The sequence below is a fragment of the Podarcis vaucheri genome, assembly GCF_965113315.1.
Source record: "Podarcis vaucheri genome assembly, chromosome: 11".
Classification (NCBI taxonomy): Eukaryota; Metazoa; Chordata; class Lepidosauria; order Squamata; family Lacertidae; genus Podarcis; species Podarcis vaucheri.
The window spans coordinates 11,573,135-11,589,667 of NC_138749.1; the positions used below are offsets into that span (position 1 = coordinate 11,573,135).

Here is a 16,533-nt window from a genome sequence, read left to right on the forward strand (position 1 = left end):
TTCCTGTTATGTTTACATCTCTTAAAAGCCACTGGAAAGTTCAACAATTGCCAGTTGGGATTTGCCATAAGTAACTGTTTATGTAGCATGATCAGATAACTTCACTGGTCTTTTTTGCTTGGTTTTGTTTCTACCCCCCCACCCCCACCCTGGCTGATGAGATGAATACCCTAATTCTATGCATTTCCCGGTTTTGTTTCTGAGCAGTGTCGTGCAAGGCACAACACAATCCAGTCTCATGTGGGCCAGCAGCAGTCTGAACAGAGCAATTTTGGTCCTGCTCACTGACTCTTGAACAGCACAGGAAGGACGTGTCACATCACATTAGATTGCTGGTCCATCTCAACCTCCTTTCCAGTTGGAAACAAAGTGACTGATGATATAGTCCGGAACAATTAAAAAGAAGAGCCAACATCTCATTTATGAAGGAAGGACTACAATTATATGCATAACAAATGGCTTGGAGACTAAGGGAAAACCCATTTTTTACTAGAGAACATTACAGTGGAACCTTGGGTTACATACGCTTCAGGTTACAGACTCCGCTAACCCAGAAATAGTACCTCAGGTTAAGAACTTTGCTTCAGGATAAGAACAGAAATCGTGTGTATGGCAGCAGCGGGAGGCCCCATTTGCTAAAGTGGTGCTTCAGGTTAAGAAGAGTTTCAGGTTAAGAACAAACCTCCGGAACGAATTAAGTACTTAACCCAAGGTACCACATTTGTTTCTCTTATTGCAGTGAGCGTTACACTGTACAGGCAGTTCCTGACCTGGCATGCAAGACATGGAAAGCCAAACTACGGTTTGCCAAGACAATATGGATGCGCAGGTACGGAGGGAGCCAAGGTTTAGTTTAGTGTGTTATCTGAAACAAACCCTGTGGTTAAGCTCTCTCCTCATTAACCACAAGCTATAGCCAATGTTCGCTCTTTGCTACAACTCACGGTTAGTGAGGAGAGAGTTTAAAAAAAGGCTCTGTTTTTGATGATACTGCTCAGCATAGAGCAGCAATGGAGGAAGAGCAAAACGGCAGCAAGCTCCTCTCCAGGAGGGTACAGTTTTGGCAAGCCATTGTTTACTGTGCTGTGCAAACCTCACCACTGTCAGATACCACTGACATTGGTAAGTTCCTTTGATGCAGAGGGTTACTGCATCAAGCCCTATCCTACGGGGATCCCATCCTCCATCAAGTCTGCTGTCTGGAGAAAGAACTTTGTGGAGGAACCTGCCCATTGCTCCTGGCCTGGCCAGTGACACCAGCTGTCTTCCTGGATCTGATCTGGGGATGGGCAAGACATCCAGTCTACCCACCGGCCTCAGCAAGGAGGAGCTTGTTAGCATTTCATTCTCTCATCACAGGATCGTGTGATCCTCTGTTTACATTCCATAACACTGTAAGTGTGGGAACGGAACTCAGACTAGAGAACTTCTGCTCTTTGTGCTCTCGGACAGAGAAGACGCAGGTGTGAGACGCTGTTCACACAAGCCATGTTTTGTTGTTTTGATTTGCTGTAAATAAAGAAAATTCGTGATGCCACATACCTACACAGTCTTGCTTCTTGTGGAACTCTGCTAAGTGTGCATACAGCTCCATTGAATGTATGCCACAGGTCTGTACGGAAAGTGCTGCCCTTCTAGGAAGCCAAAAGCTACACAGGCAGAACTAGTCAACTGTGTTGTTGTTTTTTTTAAAAAAGAGCTACAACTTGAAGTATTAGCACCTGAGCTTAATTTTCTCTCCTTTTCCCACTTCTTTTTTCCTTGTGCATCATTTATTTATTTATTTATTTATTTATTTATTTATTTATTGTGAACCTTAGGGCAGGGACTGTACTGATTTTTGTAAGCTGCTCCAAAAGCCTTCTTTAGCTAAATTGTAGGGCATAAATGTTTTAAATCGATAAAATAAATCAGTAAGTGTTACAGAACCACGCAGACTGCATTTTCCCTCCCCGCAAACGTTCCCATGAAACTTGACCACGACTGCAGCAAAATTATCCAAGGTTTCGCTTGCAGTGCGATCTGATGGTCTAATTAGGTCAACCAAGCGCCCTTCACGGGTAACGTCGCGCTGACACTGCACCAGATTCACGCGTGAACCCAGCAGCACAGCAGCCAACGGTGGAAAATGGCCGCTGTGCATTGGGGAGAACCGCGGTTTACTCAGCATCCTAAACTCAGTTCCCCTCTCCACAGTATGACCTGTCCCAAACTGAAGTTGAACTGTGCAGAGTTCAAACTTAATTGCTTTCCTAGCAATACTTGGCTTTACAGGCTCTGCCTGTGCAGATATTGGACACACATTCAATAGACCCTCCCTGGTACAAGAGGAAAATATTTTAAACCAGATACCCCTTTAAGATTATATCAGTAAACTCCTGTAAGCAATCAAAACCCACTTTTCCAGAAAGGGCATAGGAAAAACTGCCATGACACAGTGAATACCAGTAATTTCAGTTTTTCAAACTTCCTTGTGTGGGTTCACATTCTTCTACCATGGGCTAGTATTATACCAGAAAGAAGTACTCAAAATCATGCTGCTCTGTAATTTTAAAGGTGGATTACAGGAGCCTGGCTGGTTATCGGATTGAAATGCACTCAACAGGAGGCCTACTGCATGTTCCAAAAGGCAAGAAATCATATTTTTAATATAAAAAGCTTTTGGATGTACTGTGCTTTGTGCTCTCAGAACTTTTGAACCCAAGAACTCTTCTGTTTAAAAATGTTAGGAGTACATATGCACCTGGATGGTGATCTATGTGCTTGTTCAGTGGCAATGTAGGCTGTTGTGCGAGCAGTGGCGTAGCGTGGGGGGTGCCAGGGGTGCCGGCCGCACCGGGCGCAACATTGGGGGGCGCGCGTTTGGCCGGCCCTTCGCAAGACGAAAGTCCATAGGGAAATCTCCGGGACAGCGGGGAAGCGCAGCGCGTCTTCCCCACTGTCCTCGGACCTCCTCCGAAGGCTGGCGGTGGGGCGGAGAGACCTCCTCCCGCCGCCAGGCTTCGGAAGGATGCTCCGAAGGCTGGCGGCGGGAGGAGGGCTCTCCGCCCCACTGCCAGGCTTCGGAAGGCTGCTCTGAAGCCTGGCGGCGGGAGGAGGTCTCTCCGCCCCACCGCCAGCCTTCGGAAGGCTCCTCCGAAGCCTGGCGGTGGGGCGGAGAGACCTCCTCCCGCCGCCAGCCTTCGGAAGGCTGCTCCAAAGCCTGGCGGTGGGGCGGAGAGACCTTCTCCCCGCACCAGCCTTCGGATGGCTGTCCTGAAGACTTGTGGTGGGAGCAGTGGCATAGCGTGGGGGTGCACCTGGCGCAACATCTGGGGGGCGCGGAAGAGACTTGAGTGCTAAAATCCACGGGTTAGGGGGCGCAAATTACTTGCCTTGCCCCGGGTGCTGAGAACCCACGCTACACCACTGTGTGCGAGATACTCAAGAGCCCACCTGCCGTATTTTTCACTCCATAGGGCACACCTAGTTTTTAGGGGGGGAAATAAAGGGGGAAAACGACCCCTCTCGCTCTCCAGGCTTCAGCGAAAGCCTGCATTCGCTCCATAGGACGCACACACATTTCCCCTTCATTTTTGGAGGGGGAAAAGTGCATCCTATAGAGCAAAAAATACGGTACTTTGCAAGGTTATTATGAGAATAAAAATAAGGGATGGCACCCTATACAACACCCTAAGCTCACTGGAAGAAGGCTGAGGTAAAAAAAAGAATGAATTCACTTCCAGGAAACACAGCAGAGTTACTGACCCTTCAGAGGTGGAACACCCGCAAGAATAAACCTTACAAAACAGCAGACATCTCTGAAGGCAGGCTTTTCTTGTTCGTACAAGAAAGTGGCACAAGTCCCAAGACAGATGGATGCCAACACAACAACAATCTCTTTTCAGGTGCCAGTAAGACTAAACTGTGTCTCCAATTTTCATTTGGAAAACAATCGCCCTGCAAAGCTATGCTCTTATATAGAAGAGACCACGGTCCCCAAATATTTAAAACAAACAAACAACAACAACAACAACAACAACAACAACAACAACAACAACAACACTCCAATTCTTTTGCCTGTCTATTATTGTTGGAGCCCTTCTCCAGAATGCCAAGCACAAACTCCAGCTTCTCAAATGTCCTTTTGGAATGATTTGCTCCGTAAAAGGAATTTGCAGGTGGCATTTCTGACTGTACGACGGGAAACAAACGCTAAGCTGCCTTGCACCGAGCCAGACGACTGGTCCATCTAGCTAAGCCCTGCCTCCTCTGACTGGCAGAGTCTCCCCCAGAAGGGTTTCAGGCAGGACTCTCTCCCAGCCCTAGATGGAGAAGTTGGGAAACAAGCCTGCAACCTCCTGCATGAAGGCAAATGCTTCATCACTGAAGTATGACCCTTTCCCTTAATGCTGCCATTCTTTTTTGTAAGAGTTGCAGACTTGAGACTAGTGTTTGTACATTTTGTTTAATGCTGCCTGTTACACATCAATGAGATTTGCCGTTTTAACTAATGCAATAGCTTTCACACCAGAATAAAGAAACTGTGTCCTACTATGACAGTCTATCCATTTTGTCCAGTATTGTCTACTCCAACTGGCAGCAGCGGTCCAGGGTCTTGGGTAGGTTCTGCTACCTGATCATTTAAGCTGGGGAGACCAGGGACTGGACCTGAAACCTTATGCACGTAAAGCACCTGCTCTTCCACTCACCTAGGTAAAGGTAAAGGTAAAGGGACTCCTGACCATTAGGTCTAGTTGTGGCCGATTCTGGGGTTGCGGTGCTCATCTCGCTTTATTGGCAGAGGGAGCCGGCGTACAGCTTCCAGGTCATGTGGCCAGCATGACTAAGCCGCTTCTGGCGAACCAGAACAGCGCACGGAAAAGCCGTTTACCTTCCCACCAGAGTGGTACCTATTTATCTACTTGCACTTTGATGTGCTTTCAAACTGCTAGGTTGGCAGGAGCAGGGACCGAGCAATGGGAGCTCACCCCGTTGTGGGGATTCAAACCGCTAACCTTCTGATCTCTCAAATTTTCTAAAGGTATGGCCCTGTCTCCTTCTGGGAACTGAACCCAGAACCCCTCACATCAAATTAAGAATCATGTGTTAGACAATAACTCCCACCATTTCTTGACATTGGCCATGCTGCTTGAGGCTGATGGGAGTTGGACTCCAACAACATCTGAAGGATCCCAGATTCAATCCCCAGCATCTCCAGGTAGGACTGGTAAAGACCCTTGCCTGAAACCCCCAATTACTGCTGCCAGTCAGTGTAAACAATACTGAGTGAGATGGACCTATAGTCTGGCTCAATATGAGGCAGCTTCCTATGAAAGGAGGTGCAGAGAAATCAACACACTTTCTCAAATGCCACCCACAGAAATTAAGAAAGCCACATGGAGGCAAAGTCTTCTTCTTTGGCTATCACTCGTAGCCGAGTAAGATTGTCTTCCATAAACACGGTTTTAACAATGAGTCCGTAAGTGACTGTGGAGGCCAATTCTGGATCCACAAGTCCTTCCACAGTGGGGACATTGGTTTCCGGGCAGGAGTTGATCACGGTGTGGATTTGCCAAGCGTGCCTTCCTCTTAGCATGTTTCTCCCTTGCGTTCTGAGTTTGAATGTCTTCAAAGTCCATGACACCTTTGGTAAAGGCTGTTCTCCAATTGGAACACTCGCAGGCCAGTGTTTCCCAGTTGTCGGTGTTTATACTACAGTGGTGCCTCGCAAGACGAAAAGAATCCGTTCTGTGATTCTCTTCGTGTAGCGTTTTTTTGTCTTGCGAAGCAAGCCCATTGACGGATTAGAGGATTAGCGCTATTAGCGCTATTAGCGGCTTTTAGTGGCTTATCGGCTTAGAAAAAGGGGGGAAGGGGGAAAAAACGCAGGAACTCGCAAGACATTTTCGTCTTGCGAAGCAAGCCCATAGGAGATTCGTTTTGCGAAGCACCTCCAAAACGGAAAACTCTTTCGTCTAGCGAGTTTTCCGTCTTGTGAGGCATTCGTCTTGCAGGGCACCACTGTACATTTTTAAAGATTTGCCTTGAGACAGTCTTTAAACCTCTTTTGTTGACCACCAGCATTACGCTTTCCATTTTTAAGTTTGGAATAGAGTAGTTGCTTTGGAAGACGGTAATCAGGCATCTGCACAACATGACCAGTCCAATGAAGTTGATGTTGAAGAATCATTGCTTGGATGCAAAGTATGATAGCTTCAGTACTATCTGAGAAATTCTACTGGCTTCCTATAAATTTACCGGCTTTGTATTATTAAACCCGGGCATGGATCTTGCATCTGTCTCCTCACCCCATGCTCTTTTCTATTTATTTATTTCCAGACAGCTGAGATTGTTGATGGCTCTCTGTTAAAGGAAGTTGGAGGCACTTAAGGAGGCTCACCAGGAAATTAGCTCCAACACTGCAGGGCGAGATGGCAAACAAAGCTCAACACTGCGGTCCATAGCAACACCCGACAGCTTCAGAATACACCTCAGGGGTAAACAATACTTTATTAGCATGTAAAGTGAACCCCTTGCCAGTTTTTGTTTTTAAAAGTACAGTGGTACCTAAGGTTATGTACTTAATTCGTTCCGGAGGTCTGTTCTTAACCTGAAACTGTTCTTAACCTGAAGCACCACTTTAGCTAATGGGGCCTCCTGCTGCTGCCGCACTGCCGGAGCACGATTTCTGTTCTCATCCTGCAGCAAAGTTCTTAACCTGAAGCACTATTTCTGGGTTAGCGGAGTCTGTAGCCTGAAGCGTATGTAACCTGAAGCGTATGTAACCTGAGGTACCACTGTAAAAGCATCTGTGGAGAGGGCAACTGGAAGTATAAGGGGTGATATGATAGCCATGTTCAAATATATAAAAGGATGTCACATAGAGGAGGGAGAAAGGTTGTTTTCTGCTGCTCCAGAGAAGCGGACACGGAGCAATGGATCCAAACTACAAGAAAGAAGATTCCACCTAAACATTAGGAAGAACTTCCTGACAGTAAGAGCTGTTCGACAGTGGAATTTGCTGCCAAGGAGTGTGGTGGAGTCTCCTACTTTGGAGGTCTTTAAGCAGAGGCTTGACAACCATATGTCAGGAGTGCTCTGATGGTGTTTCCTGCTTGGCAGGGGGTTGGACTCGATGGCCCTTGTGGTCTCTTCCAACTCTATGATTCTATGATTCTAAGTAGAGAAGTAGAGGTGGTGAGTTTGTGTGCTTAACCCTTTCCCCACATGCAGTTTCTATATTCATTCTCCTCCTGCGAGCAGCACATCAGGGATCAAAATGTGTGTTAGTTAAGGTCAACTTGTGTTTTAAATCACAAACAGGGGTGGGAACCAACACCACATGTTCCAGGTTCAGGAGTGGAGTCTAGGAACAACCTGGTGCCATCCAGAGGTTGCTGGACCAACTCCCATCAACCCTAAGCACTGGCCACGTTGACTAGGGCTGATGGGAGTTGGAGCCTGACAATATCAAGAGGGCACCAGGTTGAGCAAGGCCCCCAATACGTTTCCGAGCACAATTCAAAGTGTTGGTGCTGACCTTTAAAGCCCTAAATGGCCTCGGCCCAGTATACCTGAAGGAGTGTCTCCGCCCCCATCGTTCAGCCCAGACACTGAGGTCCAGCGCCGAGGGCCTTCTGGCAGTTCCCTCGCTGCAAGAAGCCAAGTTACAGGGAACCAGGCAGAGGGCCTTCTCGGTAGTGGCACCCACCCTGTGGAACACCTTCCCACTAGATGTCAAAGAGAAAAACAACTACCAGTCTTTTAGAAGACATCTGAAGGCAGCTCTATTTAGGGAAGCTTTTAATGTTTAATAGAATATTGTATTTTAATATTGTGTTGGAAGCCACCCAAAGTGGCTGGGGAAACCCAGCCAGATGGGTGGGGTAAATTTATTATTATTATTATTATTATTATTATTATTATTATTATTAGTCCAAGGAGGAAGACAGAGCAACCACTTCAGGACACCTAAGTGGGGAAAAACAGTGTTGGCTCCTCTTACAGAAGGCTCTGGCACAGCAACATCTCCTGAGATGTATTGTGGAGATGATTCCCGCACTCAAGACTTCTTCCTTCCAAGGTGCCTTCAGACTATTCTCCTGAACTCAGACAGTCTGGTATGAGGGCCGTGTTGATACTGAGGGGTACTTCTGTGTGTGTCCATTTTGGAATGAAGAAATTGCAAGCCACAAATTGTTGTAATACACAGTTATTGGCTCACACTTGCATGCATGAAAGGGTTAACCTGAGCCTTGATCTCAAATGACCATGGATGGGACTCAGCAAGCCTTTGCTTCCTCTTCACTCCCTCCCTCCCTCCCTCTCTGCCCTGCTTCCCAGAAGAAGCTGGGCTGCAACACAGCTCAAAGCTCAAGAGGAAAAACCTACATGTGAGTGAATCTCTCTAAAAAGATATTTTTAACTGCCTGCATCTTTGCTAACACAAAGACTCATGATTCTTTTTAAGGAAACCAAGGGTTTTTTTACCGCCAACGGATGGATACTTGTTTGCTGTAACTTCTGAAAATCTGAGAGTAAAATCTTCGCTTTTGCAAAGATGAGTATCTGTGATTTGTTCTAGCCTAAGTATTTTTGTGAGGAACGTTCGTTTAAAGGTGGATGAGGCCCGAGTTTTAAAGTGCTTGGAGCAATTGCCATTGTGCTAACTCCACTATCAGAGTAAGAATCTCTCTTCCAAACCTCTCTCACCAACATGAAGGGCCAAACACCTCACTGTTCTTCTGCTTCAAATTCCACCCTCCCAATGCTACTTTCCTTTTTAAAAATAATACAGTTATGACAGAGATTTCCTGTGTGCATTTGCACATAATGTGTTTGAGCAACACTCCTCTCAGGCTGAACACAGACAAACATTTCAGCATTGAAACTCGAGAGAGGAACTACGTCCAACACTATAAACAGAAACCTTCCTTTCACCCCTCTGCCACCTTGGGTCAAACAGGACCTGCAGGTTTTTGAACAATCCACAGATCTACAACTCTCACATAGCAGGGGGAAAACTAGGATGAGGACACATGTCTCAAATGGCAGTCAAACTTGCAAACAGCCTTAAAAAAATATTATATAGCACAACAGACGGAAAAGCAGTTCAGCACTTTGCTGAAGGCAGCCCGTCACTTTTGCACCCTTCTCATTTTTGCGCATCGAGGTCAAACATAAAAGATACCATGCTTATTTTGCATTAACAGCCCCGCCAGGGAGCTCAAAGGAGTATAACTGCTCAGTCTTGCTCTTAAAACTTGCTTGAAAGACAAAACTGCTATGGAGACTCTCATCTCGGGGGTCTCTGCCAACGCCAACTCGTCAGCAACTTCCGACTGCAGCCCGGGCCAATTTCAGTGCAGGAGTGGGTGGATTAAACCCCAATTAAGCCCAGAGAGCGTCCCTTGCTCACAGCAGTCTCAAACTTGGCTCAAACGCTGTTGTCAGGATGATTAAGTTGCACTGCAAGCTAACAGCGGTAAAAAGCAATAAGATCAATAAGGGAGGCACAGTAAATGAAACTTTTGCTTCCAGAAAGAGAAATAAAAGCACCTTTTTAAGGGCTCCGGTGAAAGTTTGGGGAATTTGCTGATGCACCATCATCTGTCGCTAACCAAGGATGCTGAAAAGGTGAGGGGAGCGTCTCTGAAGACTGAAGGTAAGCAAAAGTTCAGATGCAGCCACAGGCTCTGGAATTCTGCACTAAAAGGTCCAACATCTCAAAGCCACAAATCTTAGGACAAACAAGCCTGAATTCTACAACTGGAACTGAGGCACAGAAACCTCAAACTCGTGTGAAATCTGCACATGGTTTTGAAGAGGATGTTGTTGTTGTTTTTTGAAGGGCAACAAGAATACTGCATGCAGGGTGGTTGGAAGGATATGGCCAGAAACCAACCCAAATCTAGACCTGGAGAGCTTGGAGATGTTAGAAGAAGAGGGAACGAACAGACAAGGAACAAACTGGAAGTATTTATAACAAACCCAGACAGGTAGGCAAATGTCAGTTCCCCTTGGACAAATGCTTGCAAGCAGCTTCCACGGTCTCCTTCTTCCCCAAGGCTCCCAGAGGGCTTATCTTGCGACAGGAGAGAGGCGGCTTTGTGCACTCCCAGTTGTTCCCAGTAAGCATTCACACACACACACACACACACACACACACACACACACACACACCACACTGCAGACTGAACAGGGACTAAACATCCAAGCCACCTCAGTGGGAAAATGGTGCTCTGCATGCAATTCTCAATGTGGACAAAAGCCTTCAAAGGAGACTTCTCCATAGTATGAATCACACGCTGTCAGGAACTAGGAGAACCCAAAAGTTTCTGCTGCTGCCCTCCTTCTGACCCAGAAGGGGAAGAGGAAGAGGAAGGCGGTGCCAGCACCAGAATCCCCTTTGCAAGCATGTAACCAGAGGCTTCACCTTGCCTGACCATCAAAGGAGCCCATGTTTATCTGTCTACTTATATAATTTATACTCTGCTTTTCTACATGAACTCAAAGCAACTGTGCAATGTCACACATTTCCATTTCCTTTAGCACTTGGCAGGCTTCTTTTTCAGTGCCAGATAAGTCAACAAAGCTAGTTTCCAGTCCAGGAGGTTCCAAAGATAAGTCCTAACTGCGAGCGTGTAAATGTATCTGTAAGTGAGGTGGAGGGGCTTGGCAGGGCCAGTGCTACTACCATTGTTGGCCTGGCCCTGGGGTTTGGTTTGAAGCACCAGCATTCATCCAAAGGGAAGGGGAGAAGGATAAAAGAGAGAACTATAAGCCACGAAGCATGAACAGGCAATGAGAAGCAAACCCTCCTCAAACACTAACTTCTCTAACTTCATTACTAGTCTTCATGAATAAGCAGAACTGATAGCAGGAATTAGTGCACCATGGCAAATGCACGCTCAATTCCCCCCTGCAATGAAACCATGTGGACTAGGAAACTGCTCAAAAAGAAAGGAAGGAAGAAATTAAGTCGAAAACCTTGGTATTTGGCAGAAGCTGCTGGGTTCAGCATTCAGTAGCGAACATTTTACTCCGTGACAGCATGCCAATCGTGAGCATTTTCAGAGCCTGTCCGCCAACCAAATTTGAGTGCTTTCTTACATGAAAATGGGATAGCTTTGGTTTTAGTGCACAAGTCTGTCTGCAGCTGGGATGGGCAATTATACCACTCACCTGGCCATCTGTTTATATGCTTCTTCTGCAACTGCAAATATGTGAGGATCCATGTCCCCCATGTTTTGGCCGCTGTATGCATAGATGACATCTTGTCCATAGATTGGCAACTGTTCATAGGGATTGATGGCAACAAGCACAATACCTTGAAAACAGGCAAGCATGCAAACAGTTAGAAGCCACGCCAAAGAAGCAAAATTTTAAATACATTCTAAAATAAGAACTACCAATCAACTCTGAATCACTTTTCTGCTACATATATGATGATGATGTTTCAGCCTAGCTGTGTTTTGTGGACCGTGGTTTCTGCGACGTTAACATATGAGAGTGCTGGAGGTGAAATAGTTAAACAGGTTACCCAATCAGAACCCAGGGGGTGGAGTCAGAGGGACTATAAAACCAGCTCTGGGAGGGGGAGGGGGAGTTCGTTGGAGTTGGGTGGTTGGCTGGAGTGGGAGTGAATTGGGATAGAGTCTGTGGGTAGGTTGAGTTAGTGTAGCGAAATAGGCTGAGTCAGGAACAGTTAGGGGCTAGGAAGACAAGTAAATACCTGAGAGGTGGTTTAGTGAGTGAGAGCAGGTAGCAAAAGGTATAGGTCTGGATAGGCACCCCATGATTGTAATTGACCAAATACCGTTTATGAAACCACACGCTTGTTAAACTGCAATAAATAAACAGAAGTTTATGTTCCAATTTAACCCTGACTGGACTCAGTATTGTACCAGGTAGGGCCTGGGTGGTATCAGCGAGAAATAAAGTGGTGGCACAGGGATCAATAGACGGTGAAATGTCCGGGGACCCTGTGTGATCGCCGCAGTTTCTTACTCTATGGCCACCATATAGGAATATATTTGAAAGGCTTCCACATTTCAAGTCACCTGCTACCACTTTGCCCTCTGCAACCATAATGCAGCAAAGCTACAACTGCACATGAGAGAGAAAGGTGCACTAAGCCACAAGTTCTTTAGCACAGCCATTTGCACTGCTGAAGAGGCAAGCAGATTTTCAGTAAAGTACAAATGCAAGTGGGTTGCCTCTTCAGCATGTAGAGGACTTATTTTTTTAAAGGCAGCACTCTTCTTCTTTAGCATTTTCCTCTATTATTTTCAGGATGGTTTCAGGAGCACAGCTGTCCCATACCATTATTTAATAAACACAATCAATCAATCAATCAATGCTGAAATCTAAAGGTATCAGTGTTTTTTTCAGGGCAGGACAAGACAAGGAATGGCTTTTTTCTAGAACAAACAGTTCTCTGTGCTGCAGGATTTAAAAAGAAACTGGAGCACTTATTATACCACAGCTTTCGACTTTAGAAAAAGCCCTCAAGGTGACTTACAAAAGAAAATCCTGTAAAGAACATTAAAAAAGTACAGGGCAGGATTCAGAGATACTTCTTTGATGTGCGGAGAGAGCTTATATCCTGCCAAAAGAGATGTACATTTCCTGCTCATCTGTCTGCCTCATCATGTGTGCGAGTTTTCGTTTCTATAGTTCTATTATGAGAGATGCTTTCAGCCCTTTAACGCTGTATTGTCTGTCTCTAAAAAAAGGGTCATGTTTGAAGTAGTTTTTGCTGATTCATGAACGGACAGACACGTCTATCCTTTTGAAAACAAACAGAAAATCTCTTGTGCAGCAATAAACTAAGCTATCTGCTTTAAAACCTAGTACAGACTTACCGTATTTTTCGCTTCGTAAGACGTACCTGACCGTAAGACTCCCCTAGTTTTTAGAGGGGGAATGCAAGGAAAAAAATATTCTTTAAAGGGAGCGCTGAGCAGAACCTGTATGCATCCCAGGCTCTGCTCAACGCTCCCTTTCACGAGCCACGTGGAGTGTGTGTGTGGCTCTGGGGGGCTTTTCCCTGAGGAGAAGAAGCCCCCAAGAGCCGCACACATGCTCCGCACACTCTTTAAAGGGAGCGCTGAGCAGAGCCTCCCGCCTGCATTCGCTCCATAAGATGCACACACATTTCCCCTTACTTTTTAGGAGGGAAAAAGTGCGTCTTATGGAGCAAAAAATACGGTAGTTATCTGGAAGCCTCCAGATGTTTTGGACGACAATTTCTCACAGTTCCATCCAGCATGGACAATGGCCAGGGAAGACAGAGGTGGTCTCAAGGGGCAAGACATCTTGATCCGGAATTAATAATCGCTGTGTTACTCTGGGCTACTTGTCTTTTTATTTTTTTAAAAGCAGGGTGGTGACAGCCACAATGATCTCTTCTCATATTTCACACCCCTGCCACCTCCTTCCACCCCCCCAAAAAAAATATTGAAAGAAATGGCACACTGCAACACTCACCACAGTAGGTGTAGATGTGGTTTGATTCCAAGAATCGGACTTTTAAGTTGTGCAAGACTGCAGGTTCGTGGAGGTAACTTAAAGCTGTCAGGTCGTTTTCTCCAACCAAAATATCTGGATTTCGCAAGAAAGGAAACTTGTTGGCTTTAGCATCAATAGGATATTCCAGAAGCTGAAATAGTAAAGAAAGAAAAATGTCGTTGTCCCTTTCATTTCTATACCACGTTATATTTAAAAGAAAAAAATCTCAAAGCAGTTTACAACACATTAAAACATCAAATAAAACAACCCTGGATAAAATAAATTCAAGCTTCAAGGAAAATAATTTCAGATCCTTCTCTATGTGGGATTCTGCTCTCCCCATATTTATTTACCTACTTAATTTATATAGCTGCCCCATAGCAGAAGTACTCTAGGAAGCCAGTGTGGTGTAGTGCTTAGAGTGTCAGACTAGGACCAGGGAGATCAGGGTTCAAATCCCCCCTCAGCCATGAAGCTTACTGTGTGGCCTTGGTTCTCAAACGCCTTAGTTCTTGAACGCTTTGGTTCTCAAACTCCGAAGACCCGGAAGTATGTGTTCCAGTTTTCAAATGATTTTTGGAAGCCAACCATCCAATGCAGTTGTTGGCTATTATTTCTGGGGCACCTGCACCAATCAGAAGCTGCACCTTGGTTTTCAAACATTTCAGAAGTCAAAAGGACTTCCGGAACGGATTAAGTTTGGTGCTTTTGTTTTTGCTATTTATTTTGCGGAGGTTTTTTTGGTTAATTTGTTTTGGTTTCTGTGTGGAACCCAGTTCAGCTACTGATTGATTGTGTGACTGCGGAAATGGATAAAAGCCTCCATACTGTCTTATTTATTTTACAGTACAGTACATTGATTATTGCTTTCATTTTATGTATCCATAGTCTCGTTGGATAGTAAAATTCATGTTAAATTGCTGTTTTAGGGGTTGTTTGTAACTGGAACGGTTTGATTCATTTGGCATTACTTTCTATGGGAAAGTGTGCCTTGGCTTTGGAAGGCTTTGGTTTTGGAACGGACTTCCGGAACAGATTAAGTTTGAGAACAAGGTACCACTGTAAAGAAGCTTTAGAAAGGTAGAGTGGCCAGTCACCACCCTGGCATACAGAGATCTCCACATGATCGCAATTGGACCTGTGTGAGTCACAAAATGCACCTGTATTCTAGGGAAAAAACAACACCTAAGTAGATCGTGCACATTGAATGTAAGCCTTTCCCTATTACAGGTATATTTCCTCTGGATCTGGAGGCTTCATCAACTCGTGTCAGAAAACTCGTCAGCGAAATGGGAAGGGAAACAAGCTTTAGCGATGTCCCTGTCTGCCCTCTGCTATGTGTGGCTAAGCCCTCTGTGCCTGAACCAGAACAGCTTGTTGGATGAAGTGAGCATCCTGGGAGTTCCCTTCCCACTCTCTTGATTTGACAAGAGGCCTCCATTTTTCCTTTTTGCCGGAGGAACTTAACTGTCAAAGCTTTCAGGGGACTCGTGCAAAATTAATCCAGAGCATAAAGCAGATACTGAATGTGATATGACACGCCCCGGTTTAAATAAAGATGCCGCCTCATTTCTCTTGCCGCTGCCCCCGCCCAAAAAAAGTAAAAAGGAAATAGCACCCAGGGGGAGGTGACAAAGGTGTTTACAGATAAAAGGAGGAAATATCATGCTGCTTTAGTCTAATTTGGAGGCACGGCTGTTCAGCTGAGACAGAGCCAAAAACTCTTTACCATATGGCCACCCATATGTTGGAAATGACACAACGGCATGACTCATAAAATCTCTTCTGAGAGTTTGCTTTACATATTTTTTTTAAAAGGCTTCCCCTATTCCTTAGCTTAGGGGAAGGAGAGAGGAGAGAGGGTTAGGTAAGGCAGATGAGATGTGAAGTTTGATCAAGAGATAACCCAAGAACAGTTCTTTGCATATTCTTTTGGAATCGTATGTAAAAAATGTGAATAAAAGTTATTAACCATAACAGCGGCAAAATAATAGTTTCAACGAGGAAAAGTCTCGGCCACCCATCTGCAAAATATCTAAATCTTTCTTGTGAAGGATGAGGATTGATTTTTCTCCCTTTTTTAACCCAGCATTACTAATAAAAGGGGTTGGCAAGAACATCAGCACAATAAATGCAACGTACAGTGGTACCTCTGGTTACATACTTAATTCGTTCCGGAGGTCCGTTCTTAACCTGAAACTGTTCTTAACCTGAAGCACCACTTTAGGTAATGGGACCTCCCGCTGCTGCCGCGCTGCCACTGCGCGATTTCTGTTCTCATCCTGAAGCAAAGTTCTTAACCCGAGGTACTATTTCTGGGTTAGCGGAGTCTGTAACCTGAAGCGTATGTAACCTGAAGCATATGTAACCCAAGGTACCACTGTACTGTATATGAATCTCAACATAATTAGGAGGCTCACCTCCCCCATCCTTTTTCATGCTCATATTATTCATTCATTAATTAATTCTGAATACTGCCCTATACCTGGAGAGTTTACAACACAAAATTACCACCCCACTTTCATTTTTCGAGTAATCCATAGTTAGGCATTATATTTGCCCATCAACTGTTAAGTTGTGGGTGAACATATCAAACGACACAGCGATTCTTCAAACAGCTCTTGTTTATTCACAAGCCAGGACAGAACTGAACTGAACTGAAGGGTTCAGTCAGCCTGCTTATATAGAGCTCCAGTACAGTGTAACTGTAACAACTTTCTAAAACTATCCAATCACTGAACGTCACTTTCGATCCCTTATTTGCATAACTATCTACAGTATCCCCCTGCTGGCCCAGGGTGAGAACTTCAGTACATAACATCAACTGCTGCTGTCTAGCTGTAAAGCAACACTCTGCAAACCCGTGACAAAACCATAATGGAAGAACGCAGAGTTTGGTGCTATCTGTGCCTCGCATTAACACTGGAAGATATGTGGCGTTACGTGCAGGCAGGTCCCGGCTTGCGAATCGGCATCTTGTTAACAGAACGTGAGCACCCTACGCCTTCATGTAGCAAGACGGCAAGCCACCAAGACAGA

The 16,533-nt window shown here is 45.3% G+C and overlaps 1 protein-coding gene across 3 annotated transcripts in view; it reads right to left on the bottom strand.

Moving 5' to 3' along the window:
* MYO5B (myosin VB) overlaps window positions 1-16,533 on the bottom strand; it is a 294,157-nt gene that overhangs the window by 176,742 nt on the left and 100,882 nt on the right. For all 3 annotated transcript variants that reach the window (XM_082241748.1, XM_082241750.1, XM_082241749.1), the window contains exons 3-4: window positions 13,474-13,645; window positions 11,167-11,311 (exon numbers count right to left, since the gene is read on the bottom strand). In XM_082241748.1, the coding sequence (XP_082097874.1) occupies window positions 11,167-11,311; window positions 13,474-13,645 (317 nt within the window). The remainder of the gene's footprint in view (window positions 1-11,166; window positions 11,312-13,473; window positions 13,646-16,533) is intronic.